The 26,209-nt window shown below is 46.5% G+C and overlaps 1 protein-coding gene across 1 annotated transcript in view; it reads left to right on the forward strand.

Annotated features, from left to right (window-relative positions):
* Positions 1–948: 948 nt before the first annotated feature.
* Positions 949–26,209, forward strand: part of LOC132583090 (vomeronasal type-2 receptor 26-like) — a 28,187-nt gene continuing 2,926 nt past the window's right edge. The window contains exons 1-8 of the mRNA XM_060254755.1: positions 949–1,161; positions 1,216–1,384; positions 3,083–3,323; positions 3,915–4,056; positions 4,437–4,611; positions 5,030–5,129; positions 10,375–10,666; positions 16,439–17,293. Of these exons, the coding sequence (XP_060110738.1) occupies positions 949–1,161; positions 1,216–1,384; positions 3,083–3,323; positions 3,915–4,056; positions 4,437–4,611; positions 5,030–5,129; positions 10,375–10,666; positions 16,439–17,293 (2,187 nt within the window). The remainder of the gene's footprint in view (positions 1,162–1,215; positions 1,385–3,082; positions 3,324–3,914; positions 4,057–4,436; positions 4,612–5,029; positions 5,130–10,374; positions 10,667–16,438; positions 17,294–26,209) is intronic.

Raw genomic sequence — 26,209 nt, forward strand, 5'->3', positions numbered from 1 at the left:
TTATTTTTGCTGCTTTGTAAACAAAAACAAAACTGAACTTAAAGTGATGAATGCTAGCTTCTTTTATAATCTTTTAAAAATAAATGTTCTTGGAGTGATTAATTAGGCCAAAATGTTCCTATTTGCTCCCTGTGTGGCACTGCAAATACCATGACCATCCTGAAGCAGGTGGCCAATTTTGAGGGTTCGAACTTTATTTTAGGGTCTGGATCAATACAAAGCTTTGGAGTATTGTAACCAAAAATTCTGCTTTGTAAGCTACTGGCAGCTACTGAAAGGTTAGTTTGCTCAGGGACCATTTTTCCTGAGCTAAGACACAAATGTATAAGTTGGAGGCTAAAAAACCCTGTGAACTAGTTCGGCCTCTATACCGCCGCGCCACAACAGTGGCTATAGGCGGGGAGGCCGCAGTTGCTCCCTGGAAGGAGGGGGAGACTGCGTTGCTTTCCCGGGCATCCGGGGCTTTAGCGGGGGCGGAGCACCGGAGCTATTTAGCTCGGGCTCCGCCCTTGAGCACGCACTTGTTTTGCGGCTCTCGGGCAGGCAGGGCGTTGTTTCGCGTCGGTGCTGGGCTGGGGGCCTTGTCGGCGGTCCGGAGCAGTCGGGGCGAGTCTGGAGGCCTGATTGGCAGGCTCGTGGCTGGCGGCGTGCGGAGGAGGCGTCTGGCCGATTATTGCCCTCTTCGTCGGGTCGGAGGCTGGCGGCGTGATTAGGCCTGTCCTGGGTTTTGAGGGCGGCGACAGGCGAGGGTTGCCGGGCATATTTTTCCTTTACAGGCATTGTGTTGTCGTTCTCAGGTGCCGGTTGGGGAAGAGTGGCTAGCTTGCCCCCCTTCCTTTCAAGGTGTTCAGCAGGGAGGGTGAGGCCTCTTTTCAGCGGGGTATTTTTGCACCCCCCCATCATTATTAAGCCTGTATCTTTGTCACTGTTGCCCATTGCCATTTTATGATGGGGTCCAAGAAAGGGCAGGGCAAAGCAAAAGGGAAACAGCCTGCCAGGGCACAGGGGAAGAAGAGGCAGGGAACCCCTTCAGAGGCTGCAGGGGAAGAGGCAAAGCGACTCCGGTTGGCAATTATTGCCAAGCTCGAGGCCCTTGAGCAGCAGAGGGGCGCTGGTGGGGAGTCTGCTGAAAGGAGCGGGAGGCCTGTGGTCCCGGGAGGGGTGGGCTCTACCACTTTTGAGTGCGAGGTGCTCGCACGGCTGTCTGCCTAGCAGGAATGCGGAGGCGGTGGTGAGCTAGCAGGGGCGCAACCCTCCGATTTGGACCCTGATGGTGACGAAGGAGTGGACGGTGGAGTGGAAGTGCCGGATCCTTTAGGGGAGCAAGATCTGCAGGTGCAGTCGCCTCCAGTAGCGGTGGTGGTAGCGCCACCTGGTGTAGAAGGTAAGTGTTGGCAAGCACAACAAGGACATACATGACCATGGGGCCCCCTGCTAACATCTCCCGGTGTTTGCCCGGTTGGCGGGGTTTCCCCCTCAGCAGGAATGGGAGCACAATGGCCTCAGCCTGTACAACCGGGGCCTTCTTGGGCTGTGCCAGCTATGTCCCACCAGAGCATGGGTCAGGGGAGTTTAGTAGGTAGCCCTATGCCCTCAGGGGGATCATGGCGCATGTAGGCCCGCAAGGTGCTATGGGGCAGACGGTGTCAGGGGTCCTTCCATGGGGAGGGCAGATGAAGTCGCCTCAGGTAGGTGGTTGGCCCGGGGGTCAATGGAGTACTTGGGGTTATTTGCCCAATCCTTATGGGTCTGTCCCTTTTCATGCCATCCCCTTTGGGGATACGGCTATGCTGTTGGGGGACCATTTGACCCCCGCTACCAGAGAAAAAAATTTACAGGGAGAATACGTGGACGTATTCAGTTTGCTATTTCAGGTATTGGAAAAGAAAGAAAAAGTCAAGCTTGATGACAAGGAGAAAGAAAAACTGAAGCGCAGGAGAGTTGATAGGACCTGGGCCAATTGGTTACCCGGGTTTTTGATCTATGCAGGGGTGATAGCGAGGGCTCAGCCGTTTAGGGCTGCCCCCTCTTTCAGTACTGCAACATTATCTATCAGGCGTACACGGATTTCGTGGGCGCCGCATGGTTGCAGTACGATGAAGCATTCAGGATGAGGGCTGCTATTAATCCCACGTTGCCCTGGAATCAGATAAATCAACAGCTCTGGCTTCAGTTAATGTCCCCGGTGAAACCCAATGCGGGTGACCGGGCTGACAGTGGGCACATTGTGCATAAGTCATTCAGTACCCCTGGTGCCCGCACGCCAGCGGGCCAGTCGGTTCAACCCCGACTGTTGTGTTGGGAGTATACCTCCCAAGGGGTGTGTTCCAGGAAAGCGTGCAAATTTAAGCACGAGTGCCCGTTATGTGGGGGGTCGCATGCGTTTTCTGCATGCACAAAGGCCAAAACCAGAAGTGGGGCCAAGCGGGCCGGGGTCGGGGGTACCACCTCTCAACCTGGCAAAGGGTCCCAGCCCCATTTGGGTGAAAGTGCTTAGGGAATTGTTGAAGGGATACCTTCAGTGGTTGATGGTGCCTATTTGTTAGAGGGTTTCATCCACGGGTTTTGAATCTCTTTTCAGGGCACCAGAGCGCCCAGTAGGGCCTCTAATTTAAGTTCAGTTAGAGGGATGGAACAGGTTGTCCGGGAAAAAATTGCCAAGGAGTGCAGGGAGGGACGGGTAATTGGCCCCTTCGATGCACCTCCGGTCCCTAATTTGAAGGTTTCTCCCCACGGAGTGGCGCCGAAAAAGGCACCCGGGGAGTTTCGCCTCATTCACCACCTGTCATACCCGAAAGGGGGGTCAGTGAATGATGCTATCCCCGAGCAACTCTGTTCGGTGCGGTACACCTCCTTTGACCAGGCGGTCAAAGTGGTGCGGGGGTGTGGTTTTGGCACTGAAATGGCAAAATGCGCCATTAACTCTGCATTTCGTTTGCTGCCTGTTCACCCCAGGGATTTTGAATTATTAGAGTTTATGTTTGAGGGAAAATATTTTATGGACCGTGCCCTACCAATGGGTTGTTCCATTTCTTGCGCTGCCTTTGAGCGCTTTAGTTCCTTTTTGGAATGGGCGCTTCAGGTCAAATCGGGTTGACGGTGACGGTGCACTACCTTGATGACTTTCTTTTCATGGGTCCAGCGGGATCTGGTCAGTGCGCTAGGCTTATGGAGACCTTCATGCAACTGGCTGAGGAATTAGGGGTCCCGCTGGCGCACGAAAAGACTGAGGGCCCGTCCTCGGTTTTAACGTTCCTGGGCATTGAGTTGGACACCTGCCGGCAAACATCACGGCTTCCAGAGGACAAGGTCCTTGGCTTGAGGTCGCGAATTGCTGCCGTTAAGGGTCAAAAGAGAGTCTCTTTGCTTGAGCTACAGAAGCTTGTAGGGCATTTGAATTTTGCATGTAGGGTTGTTGCCCCAGGGAGGGCATTTCTTAGGCAATTGTGTGATGCAATGCACCACCTTCGCCTCCCCCATCACAGAATGAGGTTAACTGGGGGGATGGTCAAGGACCTTGAGGTTTGGGAACGATTTTTGGAATCGTTCAATGGGGTCTCTTTCTGGAGGGATGACATGCGCATTGAAGCTGACCTCCAGATAAATTCTGATGCTGCCGGTTCCATTGGATTCGGTGTGTTTTTTAGAGGGCATTGGTGTGCTGAAAGGTGGCCCAGGGAATGGTTGGCCGGTCGTCTCCGCAGAGACTTGACGTTCCTGGAGTTTTTTCCTATTGTGGTGGCGTTGTGGCTCTGGGGGGATGAATTGGCCAACCATGTAGTGCATTTCTGGTGTGACAATTTGGCTGTGGTTCAGGTGATCAACTCATTGTCATCCAGATCTGCGCCAGTGATGAACCTAGTTAGGGCCTTTATGCTGCGCTGCCTTCAGTTGAATTTGTTGTTTATGGCCAGGCATGTGCCGGGCGTTAGTAATGGGGTGGCGGACGCTCTGTCTCACCAACAGATGGAGCGATTTCACCAGCTGGCGCCGGATGCCGACCCTTTCCCGGTCAGGATGCCCCAGGAGCTTTGGCAGCTTGGAGGGTCGAAGCGGGTAGGGCCATCAATTTAGCCCTGGCGCCAAGTACGCAGAAGGCATACGAGCGTGCTGTGCGGCAATTTCGGGGGTTCAGAATGGACGCCGGGTTGCATGACGATTGGCCGGTGCCTGTTCCCCAGCTCATGCAGTTTTTGGTATTTCAGAAAGAGTGAGGTTTGGCAGTCAAGTCCATTAGGGGGCAGCTGGCGGCAATTGCTTTTGTGAGCAAAGCCCAGGGCATGGCGGAAAATACTGGAGACTTTAGGGTTAGGAAGATGTTGGAGGGGTGGTCTAGGGAAAGAGGTGCCCAGGCTGACCCACGTCAACCTATTTCTCCAGTGGTGCTGAGAGGGTTGGGCCAGGTTTGGCCTAAGGTATGTTCTTCCCCCTTTGAGGTTGCTTTATTCAATGCGGCAGCGCTAACAGCCTTTTTGGGGGCCTTGAGAGTTAGCGAGCTGGTGGCCCGATCCCGCAGGGATCAGGCTTGTCGCACTCTCAGGAACAGTGATATTTCCTTTAGAGGCGAGAAGGTTGTGATTAGGGTTCGACGGTCCAAGATGGACCAGTCAGGTAAGGGGGCCAATGTAATCCTCGGCCCGTGTAGTGAAGCCGAGTTATGCCCTGTTAGAGTGCTTCGGCAGTATGTTGCATTAAGGGGTGAAGCGGTAGGGCCATTATTTAGTCATCTGGATGGGTCACCGCTTACCAAATTTCAGTTCTGGGCGGTAGCAGCACGGGCCTTGGATAGGCTCGGGCTCAAAGGGGTTAAATTTGGCACCCATTCTTTCAAAATTGGGGCGGCTTCCACCGCAGCGATGTTGGGGTATCCAGGCCCTGAGATTCAGAGGGTAGGTAGATGGCGTTCTACTGCCTACTGCTCGTATGTGCGGCCGTTACTTTCGACAGTGTAGGCTGGATTAACCTTTTTCTTAATCTAGTTGGCTGTGATAAACCGGTGTGTTCTTGGTTGACTGTTTTTTCCTTCCAGGTTCGGTGGCTCGTCAGGAGAGGCTGCATATCCTCGTCTGCGGGCACAGTTTTGTGTTCTGGGCGGCCCACTTTGTCCATTGGTTCACAGTTGGGCCTCAGTGAGTGGGCTACGGTTGAGTGGCAGGGGCACCATGGGCTACGTTGGCCCGGCCTGTTGCCGCTATTGTTTTATGAGCGGAAGGGAGTTCAGCCCGACATTCTGGTCATTCACCTGGGTGGGAATGACCTGGGGTGGATGAAGGGTAAGGCCCTTTCTTTACAGGCCGTGGCGGATCTGCAGGTCATCCTGAGGAGGTGGCCTGGGGTCCGCATAGTTTGGTCTGCCATTCTGCCGCAGCAGGTTTGGCGAGGGGCTTGGTGCCCAGCGGGCATTGAAAGGGCCAGGAGGAAGGCCAATCGAGCCCTTCAGAAAGCTTTGGAGGGTGGTTTAGGGAGTTTTTCACCGCACCCAGCAATTGAGGTGGGTTGCGGTGAGTTATATAGATCTGACGGAGTGCATCTGTCTGATGCAGGTAATAGAGCCTTTTTGGGTGAGCTTAAAGTGGGCCTTCGGGCAGCTCTGGGCTGCCCGGTGGGACGCTAATGTCTAAGCGGAGGCTTGGCATTGGCGTTGGCAGTAGGAGCAAGGGGTTACGGAAACACAGGGGAGCACCCAGGACACTGCACCTGTCGGGGGCAAGCCATCGGCATGAGCGGCAGATGGGCTCTACGGCTCAATGTTGCAGAATGCCGATTGTGTGATCCCTTCCCACAAGACCGGCTCTTCCTGGGTGATTATGCCGGTGTGGGGTAGGAGGATCTGGCCTGGCTGGCCTGACATGAGCCAAATTTGTGGCTCATGTCGGGGGCAGGGTGGCTCGCTCAGACATGGGCAAGGAAGGGTCATGGGATGACCCCGGGGCTTGTCCGGTTTCTGGTAACCCTTGCCATGCTTGCTACAGTTGTTTATTTCAATAAAGGGCCCATTTTACCAAACTCATGTTGTCAGTCTCTTCATTCCGACCTTTGGGGGCAACTCACACTTGCTCAGTTTAGAGGGGGCACTGGTCTGGATCCTAATTTGACATTCTAACCACTACAGCACACAGGCACTGACAAGCCAGGGAAGTGGTTTGTCTCCCTGTGTTTTGTCATAGAGGAGATGTTTTTTACTCTCCTTGCCTTTTCTGACTGCCCTTGATGGCTTCTCATGAGTAAAACTTTGCTGTCTTTGTAAACCCTGTAGGTTTCTTTGGGAAATAATCTGTCCCAGAATTGACAGATTTTCTTCACTTTTGGTACTGCAAGTTCCACCATCCTCCTGAAGCTGTTCACCAATTTTAAAACCCATACTTTTGTTTTCTGATGGATAGTGCCACAGATAACCATAACTTCCAACACTAAAACAGTAGGAGATGGGAGGGAAGGGGTTTGTGGTGATTACGCAAGCCACCCTGTTCCTTTTCCTTCCATGTTTGGCAGTGCAGCTCATACAATAAGCCAGTGGAGAATTTTGAGATACCTAGCTTTAGTTTCATATGGCTTATGCCTGCCACAGGCACCCTTAGCTTCCATTAAAAATTGAATCAAGGTGTGTGTGTGTGTGGGGGGGGCGGTTGTTCTACACATAACTTGGGCCAGTTGTTCCTGATTTCCTTCCTTCCATCCAATACCACTCCATCATCATAAGAACATAAGAGAAGCCATGTTGGATCAGGTCAATGGCCCATCAAGTCCAACACTCTGTGTCACACCACAATGGCCAAAAAACCCAGGTGTCATCAGGAGGTCCACCAGTGGAGCCAGGACACTAGAAGCCCTCCCACTGTTGCACCCCCCAAGCACCAAGAGCATCACTGCCCCAGTCAGAGAATTTCATCTATGCCTTGCTGCTAATAGCCACTGATGGACCTCTGCTCCATATATGTTTATCCAATCCCCTCTTGAAGCTGTCTAAGCTTGTAACTGCCAAAACCTCCTGAGGCAGTGAATTCCATGTATATGTCACCATTTGGGTGAAGAAATACTTCCTTTTATCCATACTAACCCAAATGCTCAGCAATTTAATTGAGTGTCCATGAGTTTTTGTATTGCGAGAAAGGGAGAAAAGTACTTCTTTCTTTACCTTCTCTGTCCCATGCATAATCTTGTAAACCTCTATCATGTTATCCTTCAGTCATCATTTCTCCAAGCAAAAAAGCCCCAAGCACTTTAACTTTTCTTCATAGGGAAAATGTTCCAACTCTTTAATCATTCTAGTTGCCCTTTTCTGCACCTTTTCCAATGCTATAATATCTTTTTTGAGGTGTGGTGACCAGAACTGAACATAATGCTCCAAATGAGTCCACACCATCGATTTATAAAGATCGATCTATCTATCTATCTATCTATCTATCTATCTATCTATCTATCTATCTATCTATCTATCTATCTATCTATCTATCTATCTATCTATCTATCTATCTATCTATCTATCATCTAGCTATCATCTATCTCTCTGTCTCTCTCTCTGTCTGTCTGTCTCTCTCTCTGTCTGTCTCTCTCTCTGTCTGTCTATCTTCTTCTTCTTCATCATTATCATCAACATCTATCTATGAGGGTTCTATGAATGAGTTCTAAGTGCAATAAACATACAGAATATTTAGCACTCCTTTTACTAGATGATGAATACTATCCAAAGAGTGCTTCTGTGAACAGTAGTGCTAGAAGAAAAGGATGCACACTCTGCAACAGAGGCAATCTAGCATGCACAGAACTTATCCATAGGCTACAAAGCCTAGTCAGTATATTGTTGAACAATGTGTGCATGCTGTATTTTCATGATATGATAAAAAACCAGCAGTGCAAAAATAAAAGACCATGAGTACAAAGCAGAAAAAAGCAAAATAGAAATTTCCTGGTAAAAAGAAGAGAATTTACAAATCCTGTTTAGAAAGAGTGCACCAGTGACATTATCACCTAGCCAAATTTGTTTAGATACTTGATTGCAATGTTAAAAAAAAAAAAAAAGAGGAGATGAATTGACTGATACCAGTCAAGGATGAAGAAGAAAATTGTACTTTCCATTGTCTCATATCTTAACTTTAAAAACAAAACACCTCAGGCAAAAACTCATCAGGACAACAAAGGCTGTAAACTGACAGAACCAACACAAGAAGAAGTAGAATAAAGAGGGTTTTCACAAAGATATTGTAGCCTTCATGAAAAATCAGGGCCACCTTAAAAATCAATAGGTTTGAAAATAAGTTTCTTTAAGACTACACATGACGACATAAAAAAAAAAGAAAATAGACCCATCCTGTTTTTCATGTTGAGTCGGTTTTGCTTTCTTTGTTTCATTGCTTTTCAAGAATTTTGAAATGACATTTAAAAATATTTTATTGTTATGTCATTGATACATTACAGGCCACTGTCATGACATTGCTATACAAATAGTATGGAACGGAAGCAAAAATAATCACAAATCTATTTGGCAATATTTCTGTCATATTTTATTAGTTTTATTTATTACCTTCATGAAATAGTATATATTTTTTAAAAAACTATAGTTTCCTTCAGAACATAAAAACCTATGACAGAAACTGGGATTTTCATATCAAACCAATCGGGAACACAATGCAGGAACATCTTTTGCATACTGTTTTCTTTCATGTTTCTGATGTCCTCCAGAATACCATCCCTTGGGGATGTGTTGACATACCCAACAATCATTTCCAATTACTTTGATCCAGCCTCCTTCTTGCCAGAGCTCAGACTGAATTTCAGTAAACAATGCTCTGCTTGCATAAGAAGACACCCATACTGCTCAGAGCAGGGGTGAGGGACTATTTGTAAAACAGGACTATATCAGTCTACCCTCTTCTTTGTGGTCTCTTCAGATTTAGAGAGCAATATTGAGCTGAGCTTCTTAGGACAGAATGGTGCCATTGAAGGCTGCATGTTTCAGAGACTAATTTTGGATAGTAAATGATCGAGATACAAAAAAAAGAGACTTCATCTCCATGGAAGATGCTTTTGCATTTCAAATGACAGGATTCAGTGTTTTGGTACAACTCCTGATATTGTGGCTGCTGCTGCCACAAACTGATTCTGAGATGCGTATTGCTATGTGTACTATAAATGATCCCCTCTGGACACAACACCAGTATTCTCAACCAGGAGACCTCTTCATTGGTGGGATCACCTCTCAGTTCTTCTCCATTTCAGGAACTCTCCATTTCAAGGAGCATCCCAAAGGAAATTGTTTTAACGAAACTTTGTATGAAGATTGTATATTTTTATTAGGATGAATTAGACTAGTTCATAACCATTACAGTTAATCTGATGCAAGCAATGACGTATTCTGAAAACGACCAATATGCTCAATAAGATGACAAATTGAATAATATGTTTAGGCTTTTGAAACAATTATTCTAATACAAACAGGTTTATTCAGTTCCCTTTACAATTGAAAATGCTTTGTGATGTTCCCTTTTGTCTATTTTGGTTATCTATTTTGTTGTCTATTTTTTGTTATCCAAGAACTCTTGTCCAAGAGTTCAGATCTCCAAGAGCTAAGCTGTCAGGACAAATAAAGGGAGCATTAGAATGGGACAATGTGACTTTCAGTTTTCCTGAACAAGTCTCATCCTTTGAAAGCAACTTTTAAAGTTGATTTTGAGTAGGACAGCTGCCATAGGAATCCATTGCAAAAATGGATGTTGGAAGGAAGGAACGAAGAAGGAAGGAAGGAAGGAAGGAAGGAAGGAAGGAAGGAAGGAAGGAAGGAAGGAAGGAAGGAGTAGACTTGCATGAGACCTCTCTCTTTTTCCTGATTTCTACATTTCTCCTCTTCTACTATCAACAATTTCTTTTTCTTTTTTTTTGGTAGAGTCAGCTAAATCTTTTTCACTCAGTGTCACCTTACTAGCCTCCTTACTGCAGCCCACAACACATTTGTCTTTTGTCAAAGTTGATCCTATCATCCACAACATAGTGTGTTTGTTTTTAATGGTAAAAGGGGTCCCCTGATCCCTCCGTAGCTTTTTGGAACTTTTGCCTACAGGAAAACTGGTTAGATCTCAACTGACATCTTATTGCTTGTTTTTCTATCCAGTTGGTCCCACAATAATAAATGAAAAAGAATAGGAAAAGGGAGCGATAATATCTGTCTCCATTGTAATGTAATTATATTAATATGAATAGTTTAAAAAGAAGAACAATGTATCAAATATTCAGTGATACAGGAAATGAAAGGGGACAAATGTCACACACTCAGTTACTTAGAATAATTTTCTTATGATGTTGAATCTCCCTGTGGTTTGAAACCACACTTATAAGTACTTATGAATATCAGAATTACACACCATTTCTCTCTTACTCCAGTGCAGTGCCCAAGAATTACCAGCATGTCTTGTCCTTGGTCTTTGCTATAAAAGAAATTAATGAGAATCCCCACATCTTACCAAATGTAACACTGGGGTTCCACATCTATGACAGCTACTTTAACGCAAGGATGGCTTTTCAAAATACCTTGAACCTTCTGTTTAGTCAGAAGAGAATGATCCCGAACTACAACTGTGGCATCTGGAAGAACCTCATAGCTGTTATTGGAGGCTTGGACTCTGAAATCTCCCTTCATATGGCTACTCTCTTAAGCAGTTACAAGATTCCTCAGGTAAGAAAAACAGATTGGTTCCAACCAGGCTTTCTACTGATGAATAAAGGAGGAAGGGGTTCTCTTGAATTACAAAAGTGATCTGCATGGACAGAACCATGTTAGATGGGTTTAATAAGCAAGGCAACTCATTGAGACGAAGTGGGGAAAAAAATCTGGATCCAGCCCAATGTTCTTAAAGTATATCTGTTTATTTTTCCAGTCATTGAAATCTCTCCAGTTCTGTTTTTATTTTCCCTTCTAGCTAATGACAGGTGTAGCAGAAGGATATCCTTTTATTATAAAATTGGGCTTTTTGCTGAACATCTGCATAAGAGAAAAGAGCCCCGTGGCGCAGAGTGTTACAGCTACAGTACTGCAGCCCTAAGCTCTGTTCATAACTTGAGTTCGATCCCCAGTGGAAACTTGGTTTTCAGGCAGCCAGCTCAAGGTTGACTCAGCCTTCTATCCTTCTGAGATCGGTAAAATGAGTACCCAGCTTGCTTCCCCAGATGACTGGGGAAGGCAATGGCAAACCACCCCATAAAAAGATTGCCATGAAAACGTTGTGAAAGCAACGCCACTCCAGAGTTGGAAATAACTGGTGCTTGCACAGGGGACCTTTCCTTTCCTTTTCCTGCATTAGAGAGCTCTTCTAGTAGTCATTCCCTCTTTTGGATCACATTATGCAAAACATTGAGTGGGTGAAAGGGATATGTCATTATTCTATTGCCAGTGCACAGGGTGTGTGTGTGTGTGGGGAATCACACATTGATTCAAAATATCTGTGTACTTATCCCCTTCCATCTACCCATAACTTCTCAGTGAGGTTGTGAATGTTTGGGTTGCAGTTCAAAATAAGAGCACCTATCGGTGTTATGATTCTCTAAACATTCTTTCAATTTTATAATTTTTATTGATTTTAACTATAAAAAGAAAAAGCATAAGCATAGATACAGAAGCATTAAAGAGGGGGAGGGGTGGATACAGAGTGGGAGACCAGAAACAAAGAAAAATGCAAATGTATCAGTTACATTTCTACCTCCAATTCTTTCTACCTGCAAGTTTAAATTTCCCCTTATATTTTACCATGTTTATCTTTCATTATACACTTTTTACTAAACTATTACTTAAAATACAAGTCTAAACTATTCTTCTTCAGCACATTTAAGTATAAAAAAGAGAAGTCTCAAAACAGAACTAACTGGCTAAGCTTACCCATATTAAAAATACAGACTAACTTGTTATTTTAACAGTCATCATTAAAATGAGCATAAAAAACAAATATCTTTATCCTTTTAACTTACTTATTTCAAACGGAAAGAAAAAGAAATCAGATTTAAAATAGCATAAAACGTAGAGAGATAAAAAAGTGATGAGCAGAAAAAAACAGTAATTTATCTGTTTTAGTATAAACAATTTCTCCAAACAAACATATTAAGAGCAGATCTACCAGATTACAGAATAATTGTGTTGTCTGCCTTCTTAAAAATTAATCCAAGTTAACTATTTATTTATACAAAGTTCTTTTCAAAACTTTTCAATTCAAAGGATTATATCCATATTGCTCTAGGAGGAACAACTTAATATGTCCCAAAAATCTCACTTGGCCTTTTAAAATTGCATGTCAGTTCTTGTTGAGAGTTCCATATCCAATTACCCACAGAGAGAGAAACAGTTTCTTTCTTCCTGAAAGTTTTCCACATCTTGATTTTTTTGCTGAGATATAACTTCTCTCTCCTTAGTGCAGTCATCCCTCTCGATAAAAATAGTAAGGATTCCATGCCACTTGTTCCTCTCGAAAAAATTTCAATCAGTCTCGATTTCCGGTCCTTCTTTTTAACTGCGCAACAAGGTTCCATTTTGGTTTTCTTCTGTTCGTATCCAGTGGATCACTCTCCATTTCCAATTCCACAGATGTCACTGAGATCTCTTTAACACTCTGCTCATGTAGATTTGGGATTTCGCTAGCTTTCAACATAAAAGCTCTCATTTGCTTTTTTATCAACTCTGTTAATGAACCAAGGTCTTGCTTTAGAGAAGTTATAGTATCCATTATATCTTTTTTTATAAAACATTTCACTTGGTAATGCCATTTTTCTCTACCAAATAACTCAGTCTATTAATCAAAGTTGAAAAGTAACTCAGAGACCCAGTTAGTCTGTCTCTCCAAATCTCCTCCAGCTGTGTGTTTTGATTGTTGCCATTTCAGTTGCACTCAGGTGGCAAAGACAAATCTCTCTAAAATATATCTCATTTTTGTTCAGACCATATTATAGCCTGATAATAGTCTCAATAACACATATTCAATTGTAATCCGCGTCGATTTGAGTATCTACATTCAGTCTAATTCAAATTGTTGCCAATGCTCAAAGTTGTTCTTTGTCTTTTCGAAGCCTCATTCATGGGAAAGTGGGGGGGGGGAGTTCACCTCTTTACCATCCTTTGAACTGTCCTGTTTGTTGTTATGGAAAATGACCCATTAGCCAGTGGTATTGAAAGCAAACTTACTTGCCGAGTAGAATTGCCATGCTTGAGGTAGGAAAGTGATGCATCAGAAGCTTGTTAAGAGAAAAAAAGAGCAAGTGGTTGGGGGTTCACCTCTTATTGCCGTGATGGCGATCATGGCGGCAGAGCTTCGGGGCATACAAGAAGGACAGGAACAGCTGCCGCTATGCCCCTGACTTCTTGCAAAGCTCCATCCCGAAAGGAAACCCCTTCAGGGTCTCCCAGGAGATGCCACGTCTGTGGCACTTCTCCAACTGCCTGATTCAGTGGGGGGGGGGGGGGCTGCTAGAGACAAGCTCCATGGACCCCCACTGATCTCAAGGCAACATAACCCGGAAGTGGATTCTCTAAACATTCTTAAGTGAAAGAAATGAAATGACTAGTGGCACTCAGTTATTATAGAAACATATGCTTCTCTTGACACAACTGTAGGACAGGCTGCTAACAGCAGGAAAGGAAGAAGAAGGCACTAGCTCAGATCTTGATTCTTGGTGTACAAACAAATTGACACACAACTGCCATTTTCATTTTTGATAGATAAAAGGCAGTGAAAGAGTGTGTTTTTTTTTAAAGAATTTATGTTGATGTCACTCTGCATCCCTTGAGCATATATTAGGTTATACTGGAGGATGAGTGGGTTGGATCCAAGCTGTTTATACCATGGTGGAAATGGAAACGATAGTCCATTTTGACCACCCATAAACATTATTTACTGGGTTCAAGGTCCTTGTATGTACAACACCCATGTGGGATGGGGGCTGTAATAAGGAGAATTGTGTGAGGACAGAAAGGAAAAGACTGCAGGTCTGTAGATTTGAAATCTAAGCATGGAAACATGAAGGTCTGAAAACTCTGGTGTGAAATCCTTCTGTTGTTTATTTTGAAATGCTGGGAGAAGTTCCAAGACATTGATTCTGAGAACATTCTGAGAAGACATAAAATATACGATAAAATATATACCAGATAAAATATATACCACAAGTTAAAAAAGGCAAAAACAGGTATAAGAAAAGGCCTGCATGGTTAGCAAACAAAGTAATGGAAGCTGTAAAAGGTAAGAAGGACTCCTTTAAGCGGTGGAAAGCTAGTCCAAGTGAGATTAATAAAAGGGAACACAGGCTGTGGCAAATGAAATTCAAGACTGTGATCAGGCAGGCAAAAAGGGAGTATGAGGAGCATATTGGAAAAAAACATAAAGACTAACAATAAAAATTTCTTCAAATATATTAGAAGCAGGAAACCAGTCAGGGAGGCAGTGGGGCCCTTGGATAACCAAGGGGTAAAAGGATTACTAAAGGAGGATAGGGAAATGGCTGAGAAGCTGAATGCATTTTTTGCCTCCGTCTTCACTGTGGAAGTGTTTGCCCGCTCCAGAACCACTAATTTTGGAAGGGGTGTTGAAAGACCTGAGTCAGATTGAGGTGACAAGAGAGGAGGTCCTACAACTGATTGACGAATAAGTCATCAGGTCCGGATGGCATACATCCAAGAGTTCTGAAAGAACTCAAAGTTGACAAAAATATGTAATCTTTCATTAAAATTTGCCTCCATTCCTGAGGATTGGAAGGTAGCAAATGTCACCCCCATCTTTAAAAAGGGTTCCAGAGTTGGGAGTAAGCAGTGAAGTGCCTAAGTTTGCAGATGACACTAAATTGTTCAGGGTGGTGAGAACCAGAAAGGATTGTGAGGCATTCCAAAGGGATCTGTTGAGGCTGGGTGAGTGGGAGTCAACGTGGCAGATGAGGTTTAATGTGGTCAAGTGCTAAGTAATGCACATTGTGGCCAAGAATCCTAGCTACAAATACAAGTTGATGGGGTGTGAACTGGCAGAGACTGATGAAGAGAGAGATCTTGTGGTCATGGTAGATAACTCACTGAAAATGTCAAGACAGTGTGCGATTGCAATAAAAAAGGCCAATGCCATGCTGGGAATTATTAGGAAGGGAATTGAAAACAAATCAGCCAGTATCATAATGCCCCTGTATAAATTGATGGTGCGGTCTCATTTGGAATTCTGTGTACAATTCTGGTCACCGCACCTCAAAAAGGATATTATAGCATTGGAAAAAGTCCAGAAAAGGGCAACTAGAATGATTAAAGGGTTGGAACACTTTCCCTATGAAGAAAGGTTAAAACGCTTGGGGCTTTTTAGGTTGCAGAAACGTTAGGGTGACATGATAGAGATTTACAGGATTATGCATGAGATGCAGAGGGTAGAGAGAGAAGTACTTTTCTCCCTTTCTCTCAATACAAGAACTTGTGGGCATTCAATGAAATTGCTGAGCAGTCAGGTTAGAACGGATAAAAGGAAGTACTTCTTCACCCAAAGGGTGATTAACATGTGGAATTCACTGCCACAGGAGGTGGTGGCGGCTACAAGCATAGCCAGCTTCAAGAAGGGATTGGATAAAAATATGGAGCAGAGGTCCATCAGTGGCTATTAGCCACAGTGTGTATGTGTGTGTGTGTGTGTATATGCCACTGTGTGACACAGAGTGTTGGACTGGATGGGCCATTGGCTTGATCCAATGTGGTTTCTCTTATGTTCTTATAACATACAAACATTCTGAGAAGACATACAAATCTGCTGCCAAGAAAAGGGTGGAGGAAGGAGATCTGGACAAAAAAAATGTGTATGTTCACTTTTTTTTAACTGTTAATAAAATAACAGACAGAAGAGAAGAGCAAAGGATCTCAAACCAGACATTTTGGGCTATTGAAGTAGCTAAGAGCCCCATGGCGCAGAGTGGTGAAGCTGCAGTACTGCAGTCAGAGCCTTCTGCTCATGACCTGAGTTCGATCCCAGCGGAAGCTGGTTCAGGTAGCCAGCTCAAGGTTGACCAGCCTTCCATCCTTCCAAGGTCGGCTTGCTGGGGGGAAAGTGTAGATGACTGGGGAAACCACCCCTTTAAAAGTCTGCCGTGAAAACGTTGTGAAAGCAACGTCACCCCAGAGTCGCAAATGACTGGTGCCTGCACAGGGGACTACCTTTACCTTTTAAGTAGCTAAGATTAGAATTAATTTAACAAGCCACGGATAAGGGGCTTCTGAAAGAGTCAGGTTAATAAAACTGGTCTGGGCAGAATTCCAAACATAGACAGTCAACTTATCTGAGCAAAGGAGGCAGAGGGGAATCCTGCCAACTAAGATGGGTTTCATCCATGTCACGTAGAAAAGCCATGCTAGTCATCTTGAATTTCACAGTGGATCGGAAGCTGGAATTTACTCAAAAGGTATGAATATTCAAGCTCAATTATATAACACAACATTTCTTCTTTTGCTTAGGTCACATATTGCTTATTTCCTCTTGCCATGAGTGAGGTAATCCAACTCTCTCCTTTGTATAGAGCAGTGCCCAGTGAAGAGCATCAGTATACTGGGATTGTCCAGCTTCTTCTGCATTTCCAGTGGAACTGGGTGGGCATCATTGCAATGAATGACGATAGAGGAGAAAAGTTTGTGCAGACTTTGACACACAAGTTTTCCCAGAATGGCATCTGTATAGCCTTCATGGAAAGAATACCAACTTACAGAAGCGCCCTGGAGATATATGACATGTTAGACTTATTTCAGAATATGACAATTTTCTTAACCGAGATCAATGTCAACATCTGTATCTTAAGTGCAGACTCGCAAAGCTTGAGTGCTTTGCAGTTGGCGCTGAATATGTTTGATCCAGATTCTATGACTCCTATACACAAAGTATGGGTGATGACAGCCGACTTTGATTTCTTATCACAGATATATCATAGAGATCAAGGCATACAAGTGTTCCATGGTGCCTTATCATTTGCAGTTCATCTCACTGAAGTTCAAGGATTCCAAAAGTTCCTTCAGAACTTAGATCCTCATACTAAGGAAGATGGTTTCATCAGGACTTTTTGGCAGCATGCCTTTGACTGTACATTTCCAGATCCTGATGTAGGTGATGAGACCATGAATAACTGCACTGGGGAGGAGAAGCTGGAGAGCCTTCCTGGACCGTTCTTTGAAATGAGCATGACCAGTCAAAGTTACAGTGTCTACAATGCTGTCTATGCCGTGGCACTTGCTTTACATGCCATGTCTTCATCCAGAACGAAGTATGGGATTATGGGAGGTGGAGGCAAGCTGGATTTTCCAAAGGCACAGCCATTTCAGGTAATATTTCATAAAGGAAATCTAAGGTGGCAGACCATAGTGTTCTTCCTGCCACTATGTCAGTGACTCACAAGTGTGTTGTATCCTAATAACTGAATGTTTTATTTACAATTTTATCTCTTCACAGTTTTTCATTTGTCTTTATGTAGTCCCACAGTTTCTAACATTTTGGTATAATGACCTACTATTCCAAATGTATATGGTACAGCAACCCACATAAAATAGATATATCATGAAAGAATCAATAAAACTGCAAAAGCCAGTTTCACAAATTTCATGTAACACTTTTGGAATGGGACCCCTAAATTGGGGGAGAAAAAAAAAACTGCTCTACTGCACTCATGGAGTAAACCATTATCCAATCAGAGCATTTACCTTATCTTTCTGCCAAAGAGGCTCACTCCAGTGAATGCTCTTGTAGCTCAGCTTTCTCCACCAGGCATCTTTGTGGCATGAAGTGGGATTTCCATCTGTACAGAAGTATGAGGTCATATAATTGCATGTATCAGATCTACTGTACATGTCCCCAATTTTTAAAAAAGAAATCATTCCAAATCTTCATTTGTTGGGAGAAAAATAGGCTTGCCAAGTCTGACTCAAGAGATATCTGTGGACTTTGGGGGTGGAACCAGGAATAAGAGTGTGATAAGAACAACTGGACTCTGAAGAGAGTTCGGGCCATCACATTTAAAGGAGCCACACACTTTTTAAAATGCCTTTCCTCCATCTGTAAATAATGAAGGATAGGGGCACCTCCTTTGGGGCTCTTAGAATTGGACTCCCTGGTCCAATCTTTTTGAAATTGGAGGGTGTGTGTGTTTTGAAGAAAGGTATCCTGCCAACAAAAGTCTGTATAGTCAAAGCTACGGTATTCCCAGTAGTATTGTATGGCCATAAGTTGGACCATAAGGAAGGCCGAGCGCAGAAGAATAGATGCTTTCAAGCTGTGGTGCTGGAGAAAAATCTTGAGAGTCCCTTGGACAGCAAGAAGATTTATTTATTATTTATTATTATCTATCCCGCCCTCTCCGCAAGCGGACTTAGGGCGGCTTACAACATTCATGTACACAAATTAAGAACAATAAGTCAATAAAATCTATAAAACATTAATACAATTAAAATTTTTTTAAACGATTTCATGGTGCTGTATCATTACTATATTGGTGGTTCTGCTTTTCAGACGGTGATCACCAAGTACTCTACTGATGTCAGGTGGCAGCTCTCTCTCAGTTTAAGCATCAAAGGCCTGTCAAAACAATTTCGTCTTACAGGCCCTTCAGAACGTAGGAAGGTCCCACAGGGCCCTTATAGCCTCTGGGAGAGCATTCCATAATTCTGGTGCTGCCACTGAGAAGGCCCTGGCTCGTGTCAAATGCAACCTGGCCTCCTTTGGTCCAGGGATGGACAACAGATTTTTTGTCCCTGAATGCAGTGCTCTCTGGGGAATATACGGGGAAAGGCGGTCCCACAGATAGACAGGTTCCTGATCATAAAGGGCTTTAAAGGTCAATGCCAACACCTTGAAATGGACTCGGAACACAATAGGTAGCCAGTGCAACTCTTTTAGCACTGGCTGAATGTGCTCCCATCAGGGAAGCCCCATTAACAGCCGTGCCACAGCGTTCTGCACTAGCTGTAGTTTCTGAGTCAGCATCAAGGATTGCCCCATGTAGAGAGCATTACAGTGATCTATTCTTGAGGTGACCGTAGCATGGATCACCATTGCTAAGTCACTGTGCTCCAGGAAAGGAGCCAACTGCCGCACCCGCTGAAGATGAAAAAAGGCGGATTTAATAGTGGCTGCTACCTGGGCCTCCATTGTAAGGGAGGACTCAAGGAGCATGCCCAAGCTCTTGACCTTAGGGGCCAGTATCAATGGCACCCCGTGAAGAGCCGGCAGATGGACACCTCCCCTTGGACCACCCCGGCTCAGATAGAGAACCTCCGTCTTTGTCGGATTCAGCTTCAGCCAACTCAGCCTGAGCCAAGATGCTATGGCTTGAAGAGCCAGGTCCAGATTTTCCGGGGTACAGTCAGACTGGCCGCCCATCAATAGATAGAGCTGGGTGTCATCTGCGTATTGGTGACAACCCAGTCCATACCTCCTGACAATCTGGGCAAGGGGGTGCATATAGATGTTAAATATGTCAGTTAAATCAGTCAGTCCTAAGGGAAATCAAAGATGAGATGGCTGGACAATGTTACTAATGTAACTAATACGAATTTTAGCAGACTTTGGAGGATGGTGGAAGACAGGAGGGCCTGGCGTGACTTTGTCCATGGGGTCACAAAGAGTCGGACTCCACTGTGTGACTGAACAACACCAACAAGTCAGATAGTATGTTGAAAAGTTGGTGCCTCTACCTTAAAAAAAAGCCCCCCCGCAGGAACCCCAGATTCTCAATTCTCCATTATATCCTATGAGAATCAATCTCCATAGGGAATAATGGAGTGCCCATAGGGAATAATGGAGTGCCCAGCAGACATTCCCCACTGTAGCAAAGAAGGGTGGAAGCAGAGTTGAACCCTCCTTTCCCTGCACATTCCATAATGATCCACTCCCAGTGCCCCTGAAGGGGAAGTTTTCCAAGATTCCTGGAGAAAGAATGTAACAGAGGCTTCATAGGATGTTACTTACTTCCATGTCATGAAAAGCTTTAGTTGCCATCCATAAGCCTCTATTAAAGCATAAGGGCATTTTCCTTCAGGACGGTTGACAACTCTACTTGAGTATCAGAGGGGAAACAAGAGAACTAAACTGGTACATTCTTCCCTGTGCATTTAACTAACACAGCGCAATATTAGCTTAAAATATGGGAGAGGACCTCCCTTGGATCAGGTGTACAGTTCCTGATCATCTCATTCCAGCTAACCTGGAATGCCTGAGAATTACATTATGAAATATATATTTTAATGAAAATCACTGTTAGTTTCTACTAGATTGATTTCCCAATGCAACCAGTGTTATGACTAGATAACCCATAGTTTAGAAAACCCAACTCCAACCATGAACCTGATTTTCTCTCTTCTTCAACCTTCTCTATGGCTTTGAGATCATCTGTTGTAGTCTCTTCCTTCCTAGCTTCACCATTTTTTGAGGAGGCTCTCCTTTAACAACAGTGCCGGTGAAAAATTTTGTTTTGATGAGGACGGTGAATTAGCAGGTGGCTTTGATATTATTAACTGGGTTACCTTCCCAAATAAATCCTTCTTAAGAGTGAAAATTGGGAGAATGGATCCCCAAGCAGTACCGGGAAGACAGTTCTCTATTAATGACCCAGTAATTACATGGCACAGCACGTTTGAGCAGGTATGATCCAATTTGTGTTTCCAGAATGCAAAGACAATAGGGTATCTTTCAGCAGTGTCTTAGAGATGTCAGAACATCATGTTTTGAGAAGCTTCATACCTTGTTTTGAAGGTGTAACGTACTGGGGTTGGCGCAGTAAGAGACCAGAGTCGGAGAGTGATTTCAGCAAGCTTTACTTCAGGAACACCAACACAGACTGAGCTCTATTCAAACCTCCCACTCCTTTATACAATTCTTGCCCCCTTCTGATTGGTCCTTAACTATGTACATGGATTGGCTATTTACAGGGGCCTAAGGGCCTATCAGGGTACAGTATGAGCCTAGATGTTGATTGGCTACTTATGTTTCAATCCTTTCCCTGATTGGGCACGCTTAGGCCTTCTCTGGAACCCTGGTGTGGAGTACAAGCTTTGGCTTGTTCAGCTTCCCTCCAAAAGTAACAGTTCCCTCCAAAAGTAACAGTTCTCCCATTTGAGCCTAGGACACAACACCCCTCCCCCCATAGTTCCAGCTATCCAGTGACATAGTCCTGGAGATATGCCGGAGGGCGGCGGTCTCGTGTCGAGCGTCGGAGCTCCGAGGGGACTGGGCGTTCCGACTCGGTTGGTGGTTCCGCGGCTGCAGAGCTGGAGACATCTGGGACGGCGGCCCCGGGAGACCTGGGTTCAGCTGCGCGGTCGGGGGTCTCCTCCTGCTGGGCCGAAGCGGGCTCCACGGAACCCTGTTCTGTGTCAGGCTCATGGGGACTTACGTTGTCCGGATCTGGAGCCTCTGACCTTGGCTCCCCGGCAGGCAGGCGACCATGGAGTTGGTCGATGTGTTGCCTCAGAGATGTCCACCCTCCAAGGTCACTGCATAGGAGACTGGTCCGGTGATGTGGTCCACCTTTCCAGGGAGCCAGGCGGGGCCAGTGGTGGCATAGTTCCGTGCCCACACTGTCTCACCTGGGTAGAACCCTCTGGGGGCTTTAAGGTGTTCCGGCGCCGGTCGCCTGTCTGGGGCTTGGTCAGGGTGCAGCTTGTCCAGCAGGGTGGTGATGCGGCGGCCCATGAGGAGTTCGGCTGGACTGCGACCTGTGGAGGCGGTGGGTGTGGTCCGGTAGTCCATTAGGAAACACGCCAAGTCTTTGGGCCAGTCTGAGGGGCCCAGACGGTTCAAGGCCTCCTTTGCCGTGCGCACCATCCGCTCTGCCTGGCCATTGGTGGCTGGATGAAACGGGGCAGAGCGAATGTGCCTGATGAGGTTCCTGGCTAAGAAGTCCTGGAACACTGCGGACATGAATGCTGTGCCGTTGTCGGTGACGATGGTCTCCGGCAACCCGTGGGTTGCAATGATGGCCCTCAGAGCCGTGATGGTCGCCTGCGATGATGGCGAGGGCACCTGGACCACCTCCAACCACTTGGAGTATGAATCCACTAGTATGAGTAGAGTCCGCCCATGGAAGGGGCCAGCAAAGTCCATATGCAGTCTTGACCAGGGGGTTTTGGTGGATTCCCATGGTTGCACTGGGCCACGTGGGGGGTCAGGCCCTGACACCTGGCATGTCGGGCACCTTTTAACCCAAGCCTCAATTTCTGCATCGAGGCCGGGCCACCAGACATAGCTCCGTGCGAGACCCTTCATGTGGACTATGCCCGGGTGTGCCTCGTGCAGGGCTCTAAGCACTTGGTTTTGCAAGGGTTTGGGGATGACGACTCTGTTGCCCCATAGTAGGCAGCCTTTGTGGGTGGATAGTTCGTCTTTCCGGGCTGCAAACAGAGTAAATTCCGGCCCAGTCGAGCCCTTGGGCCACCCCCTCCCCACCCAGTCCAAGACAGGGGAGAGGACTGGATCACGAGCGGAGCGGGCAGCAACGTCGCGGGCGAGCAATGGCCTGTCCGGAAGCATGTCCATCAGTAGGATCTGATGAGCCGGGGCTGGATCGGAATCCACGTCAGGCAAGGGCAAGCGGCTCAGGGCGTCAGCATGGCCCATTGCCTTGCCCAGGCGATGCACTAGGGTGTAAGTGTAGCCGGCTAGAAAAATGGACCAACGGAGGACCCGTGGGGACAACACCTGAGGGGTCTGCCAGTCTGATGCAAAGAGGCCCAAGAGGTGTTTGTGGTCCATATAGAGGGTAAAGGGCCGGCTGTAGATGTAATCATGAAATTTTTTGACACTGGCCACAACTGCCAACCCTTCTTTGTCGATTTGGGCGTAGTTCCGCTCCTCCGACGAGAGGGTCTGCGAGTAGTACGCGATAGGGACTTCGGTCCCATCAGGGAGTCGGTGGCCCAGAACTGCCCCCATGCCATAAGGGGATGCGTCACATGCAAGGACCAAGGGCAGGGTCTCGTCAAAATGGGCAAGGACGGAGTTGGACATCAGGAGGCCCTTGATATCCTGGAAGGCTTTAGCGTGCTGGCGGCCCCATGCCCAGGGTCGGTTCTTGTCTGGAAGTCGGTGCAGGGGTTCGGCCACCGCTGCCTTGTGGGGGAGAAAAGCATGATAAAAGTTTAGGAGGCCGAGGAAGGCCTGGAGTTCTTGCTTGTTGGTGGGCGCTGGAGCATCTCTGATGGCACACAGCTTGGTGTCGGAGGGGTGGACCCCCTGGGCATCGATGGAGAACCCCAGGAATTCCACCCGATCCACGCCCAGGAGGCACTTCTCCCGTTTGACCTTGAGGCCGGCTGTTTCAAAACGTTGTAGGACTCCTCTAAGGTGGGCGGCGAATTCTTCAGGCGAGGCTGCCGCGATCAGCACATCATCGAAGAATGGAGTGACTCCGGGAAGTCCTTTTAAAAAAGAGTCCATGAGTTCCTGGAACAACCCCGGAGCCACACTCACGCCAAATTGCAACCGCTTTACTCTAAAGGCCCCCCGGTGGGTCACAATTGTTTGGGCGTTGGCCGTGGCCTCATCCACCGGCAGCTGTTGGTAAGCTTGGGCCAAGTCCAACTTGCCAAAAAATTTTGCGCCGGCTAGGGTGGCTAAAACGTGGCTGACGATGGGCACAGGGTATGCGTGGGCCCGAAGAGCCTTGTTGAGGGTGCACTTATAGTCTGCACAAATCCGCACCTCCCCACTGGGCTTGACTGGAGTCACGATGGTAGTTTCCCAGGTTGCGTGGGTGACAGGCTCTAGTATTCCCTGTGCAATCAGTTTATCCAGTTCCTCCTCAATTTTAGGCTTGAGCGCGAATGGAACTCGCCGTGCTTTAAGCCTAATAGGCCGCACTGTGGGGTCGAGGTGTAGTGTAACCGGGGGACCCGTGTAGCAGCCCAAGGTGCCATCGAAAACGGCCGGGAACTCTTCGCAAACCTTGTTAAAGTCCACTCCGACAGTCTTATTGACCCCCCTGATCTCTTGAACCAGTCGAGACCCAAAGGGTTTGTAAGGTGGTTCTTGACCACTAGCACTTGTAGCTGGCCCTTGAACCCCTTGTATTGGACTGGGACCGGGCCCACTCCCAAGATAGGCACCTTATTCTTCTGGAAGTCCACTAAGGTAAACCCCGGGTCCCTGAGACGAGGCCTCAGCCTGGTGGGAATTTTAAAAAATGTCTCTGCCGCTATAATAGATGATGCTGACCCAGAGTCCACCTCCATTTGGCAGGGCACCCCCCTCGATCCCTACATTGACCCGGATTTTGGAGGGCCTGACTGGCGAGGGTAGGTACTGTACCAGGTATGGGTGGGCGTGGAGAGCATCGGTCTCGAAGTCTGGCTGGCCTTCGGAGTGCGCAGATCTTTGCGGGATGCGTGCTCGGGATTTGGATCTGCAGGCGCAGGCGATGTGGCCTTCCTTGTTGCAGAGTCGACAGGTGGCATTCTGGAATCGGCAGGTCTTCCGCTCATGCTGGCCCCCGCAACTTGCACATGCAGGTAGTGTCTTGTGTCTCATGCCCTGTGGGACGTGGGTGGTCTTCCTTCCTGCTGAACGATAGCCGGTTTGTAGAGCTTTGTCCTCGTCTGAGTCCTCTGTAGATGGTTCGGGGTTGATCTGGTGTGCCGCAGCCTGTCTTGTCAGCCGTGGCTCTGCTGATCTGCCCTTCTCCCAGCTGGTGGCCACATCGATTGCCTTTGTTAGGTCGCACTCGGAGAGGGACAGGAGTTTCTGTACTAGTTTTTCGTCCCTCAAGCCCCATACAAACTGGTCGAGAAGGGCTTCGTTGAGGTCTGCGAAACTGCATCGGCTTGCCACCCGGCGCAGGCTTTTCAAGAACGCCATTGTGGTTTCGCCTGCCTTCTGTGTCCTTTGTTGGAAGTCCCAGTGCCGGGTGAGCTTGGTTGGCTGGGGCTGGAAATACTTCTCCAGAGCGCTGATGATGTCGTCCACCGGCGTCTCTGAGAGCTTCCTGGGTTGGAGAAGAGCCCTGGCTAAGTCCACGGTCTCCGTGCCACACGTACTGATAAGCAGAGCTCTCTGCATGGTAGTCTCTGTAATCTTCCGGAAGGTCAGGTATGACTGGAAGCCTTTGACCCACGAGTCCCACAGCTCGGGGTGATTGATGCTAAAGGGCTGTAGGAGGTTGGCTGGAGCCTCCATTCTTGGCAGCGTGTCTGGGCGGCCTGCGAGCTGGGGTGTGCACAGAGCGGAGGTGCGGACCCAGATGGCTTGGATTTATCCACCTTTCCGTTTTCCAGGTTCTGTTGCTGGTTCTTACTGGCATCCCATCCTCGTCGCCAGTGTAACGTACTGGGGTTGGCGCAGTAAGAGACCAGAGTCGGAGAGTGATTTCAGCAAGCTTTACTTCAGGAACACCAACACAGACTGAGCTCTATTCAAACCTCCCGCTCCTTTATACAATTCTTGCCCCCTTCTGATTGGTTCTTAACTATGTACATGGATTGGCTATTTACAGGGGCCTAAGGGCCTATCAGGGTACAGTATGAGCCTAGATGTTGATTGGCTACTTATGTTTCAATCCTTTCCCTGATTGGGCACGCTTAGGCCTTCTCTGGAACCCTGGTGTGGAGTACAAGCTTTGGCTTGTTCAGCTTCCCTCCAAAAGTAACAGTTCCCTCCAAAAGTAACAGTTCTCCCATTTGAGCCTAGGACACAACAGAAGGTTATAAAACTCCTCAATGTCCAAATGTTGATTTCGTTAATCATTTGGCTTCTGATTAAATTCTGTGCCAAATCATAAACATTTTGACATTGGACTTCTTAAGATAATATTGTTCAAAGCAGTAGAATATCACAGCAGTGGTATATAAATAGACCTTGCATAAAAAGAGGAAATGGTTGAATTCCAAGTCCCTCCAGTTTAAGACCCCGTTGAGATATTTGGACATAGCAGAGAGTATAGCATGTTGTATAGTCTCATATAAAAGGTAGGACATTTTACTGTCTGTGCTTCAGTAAGAGATGAAATTAAAATTTAAGGCAAGTATTTACTTAAGCAGGATATTATTGGCTAAATTTGCATAAAATATATATCTTTTTCATATTTTAATGGAAGCTTGATGTAGTACTTTAAAAAAAAAATAGCAGGAGCTCTCGAGAAAACAAATTACTATTGTTTCTCCTACTAGCTGTAGCGGTCTACAGGCTTTATCCATTAATCCTTTCTGTTAAGTACAAGAGAGGAACCTTGAAAGACTTTAGGGGAGAAGCTCATTTTC

The sequence above is a fragment of the Heteronotia binoei genome, chromosome 15 (genome assembly GCF_032191835.1).
Source record: "Heteronotia binoei isolate CCM8104 ecotype False Entrance Well chromosome 15, APGP_CSIRO_Hbin_v1, whole genome shotgun sequence".
NCBI classification, from domain to species: domain Eukaryota; kingdom Metazoa; phylum Chordata; class Lepidosauria; order Squamata; family Gekkonidae; genus Heteronotia; species Heteronotia binoei.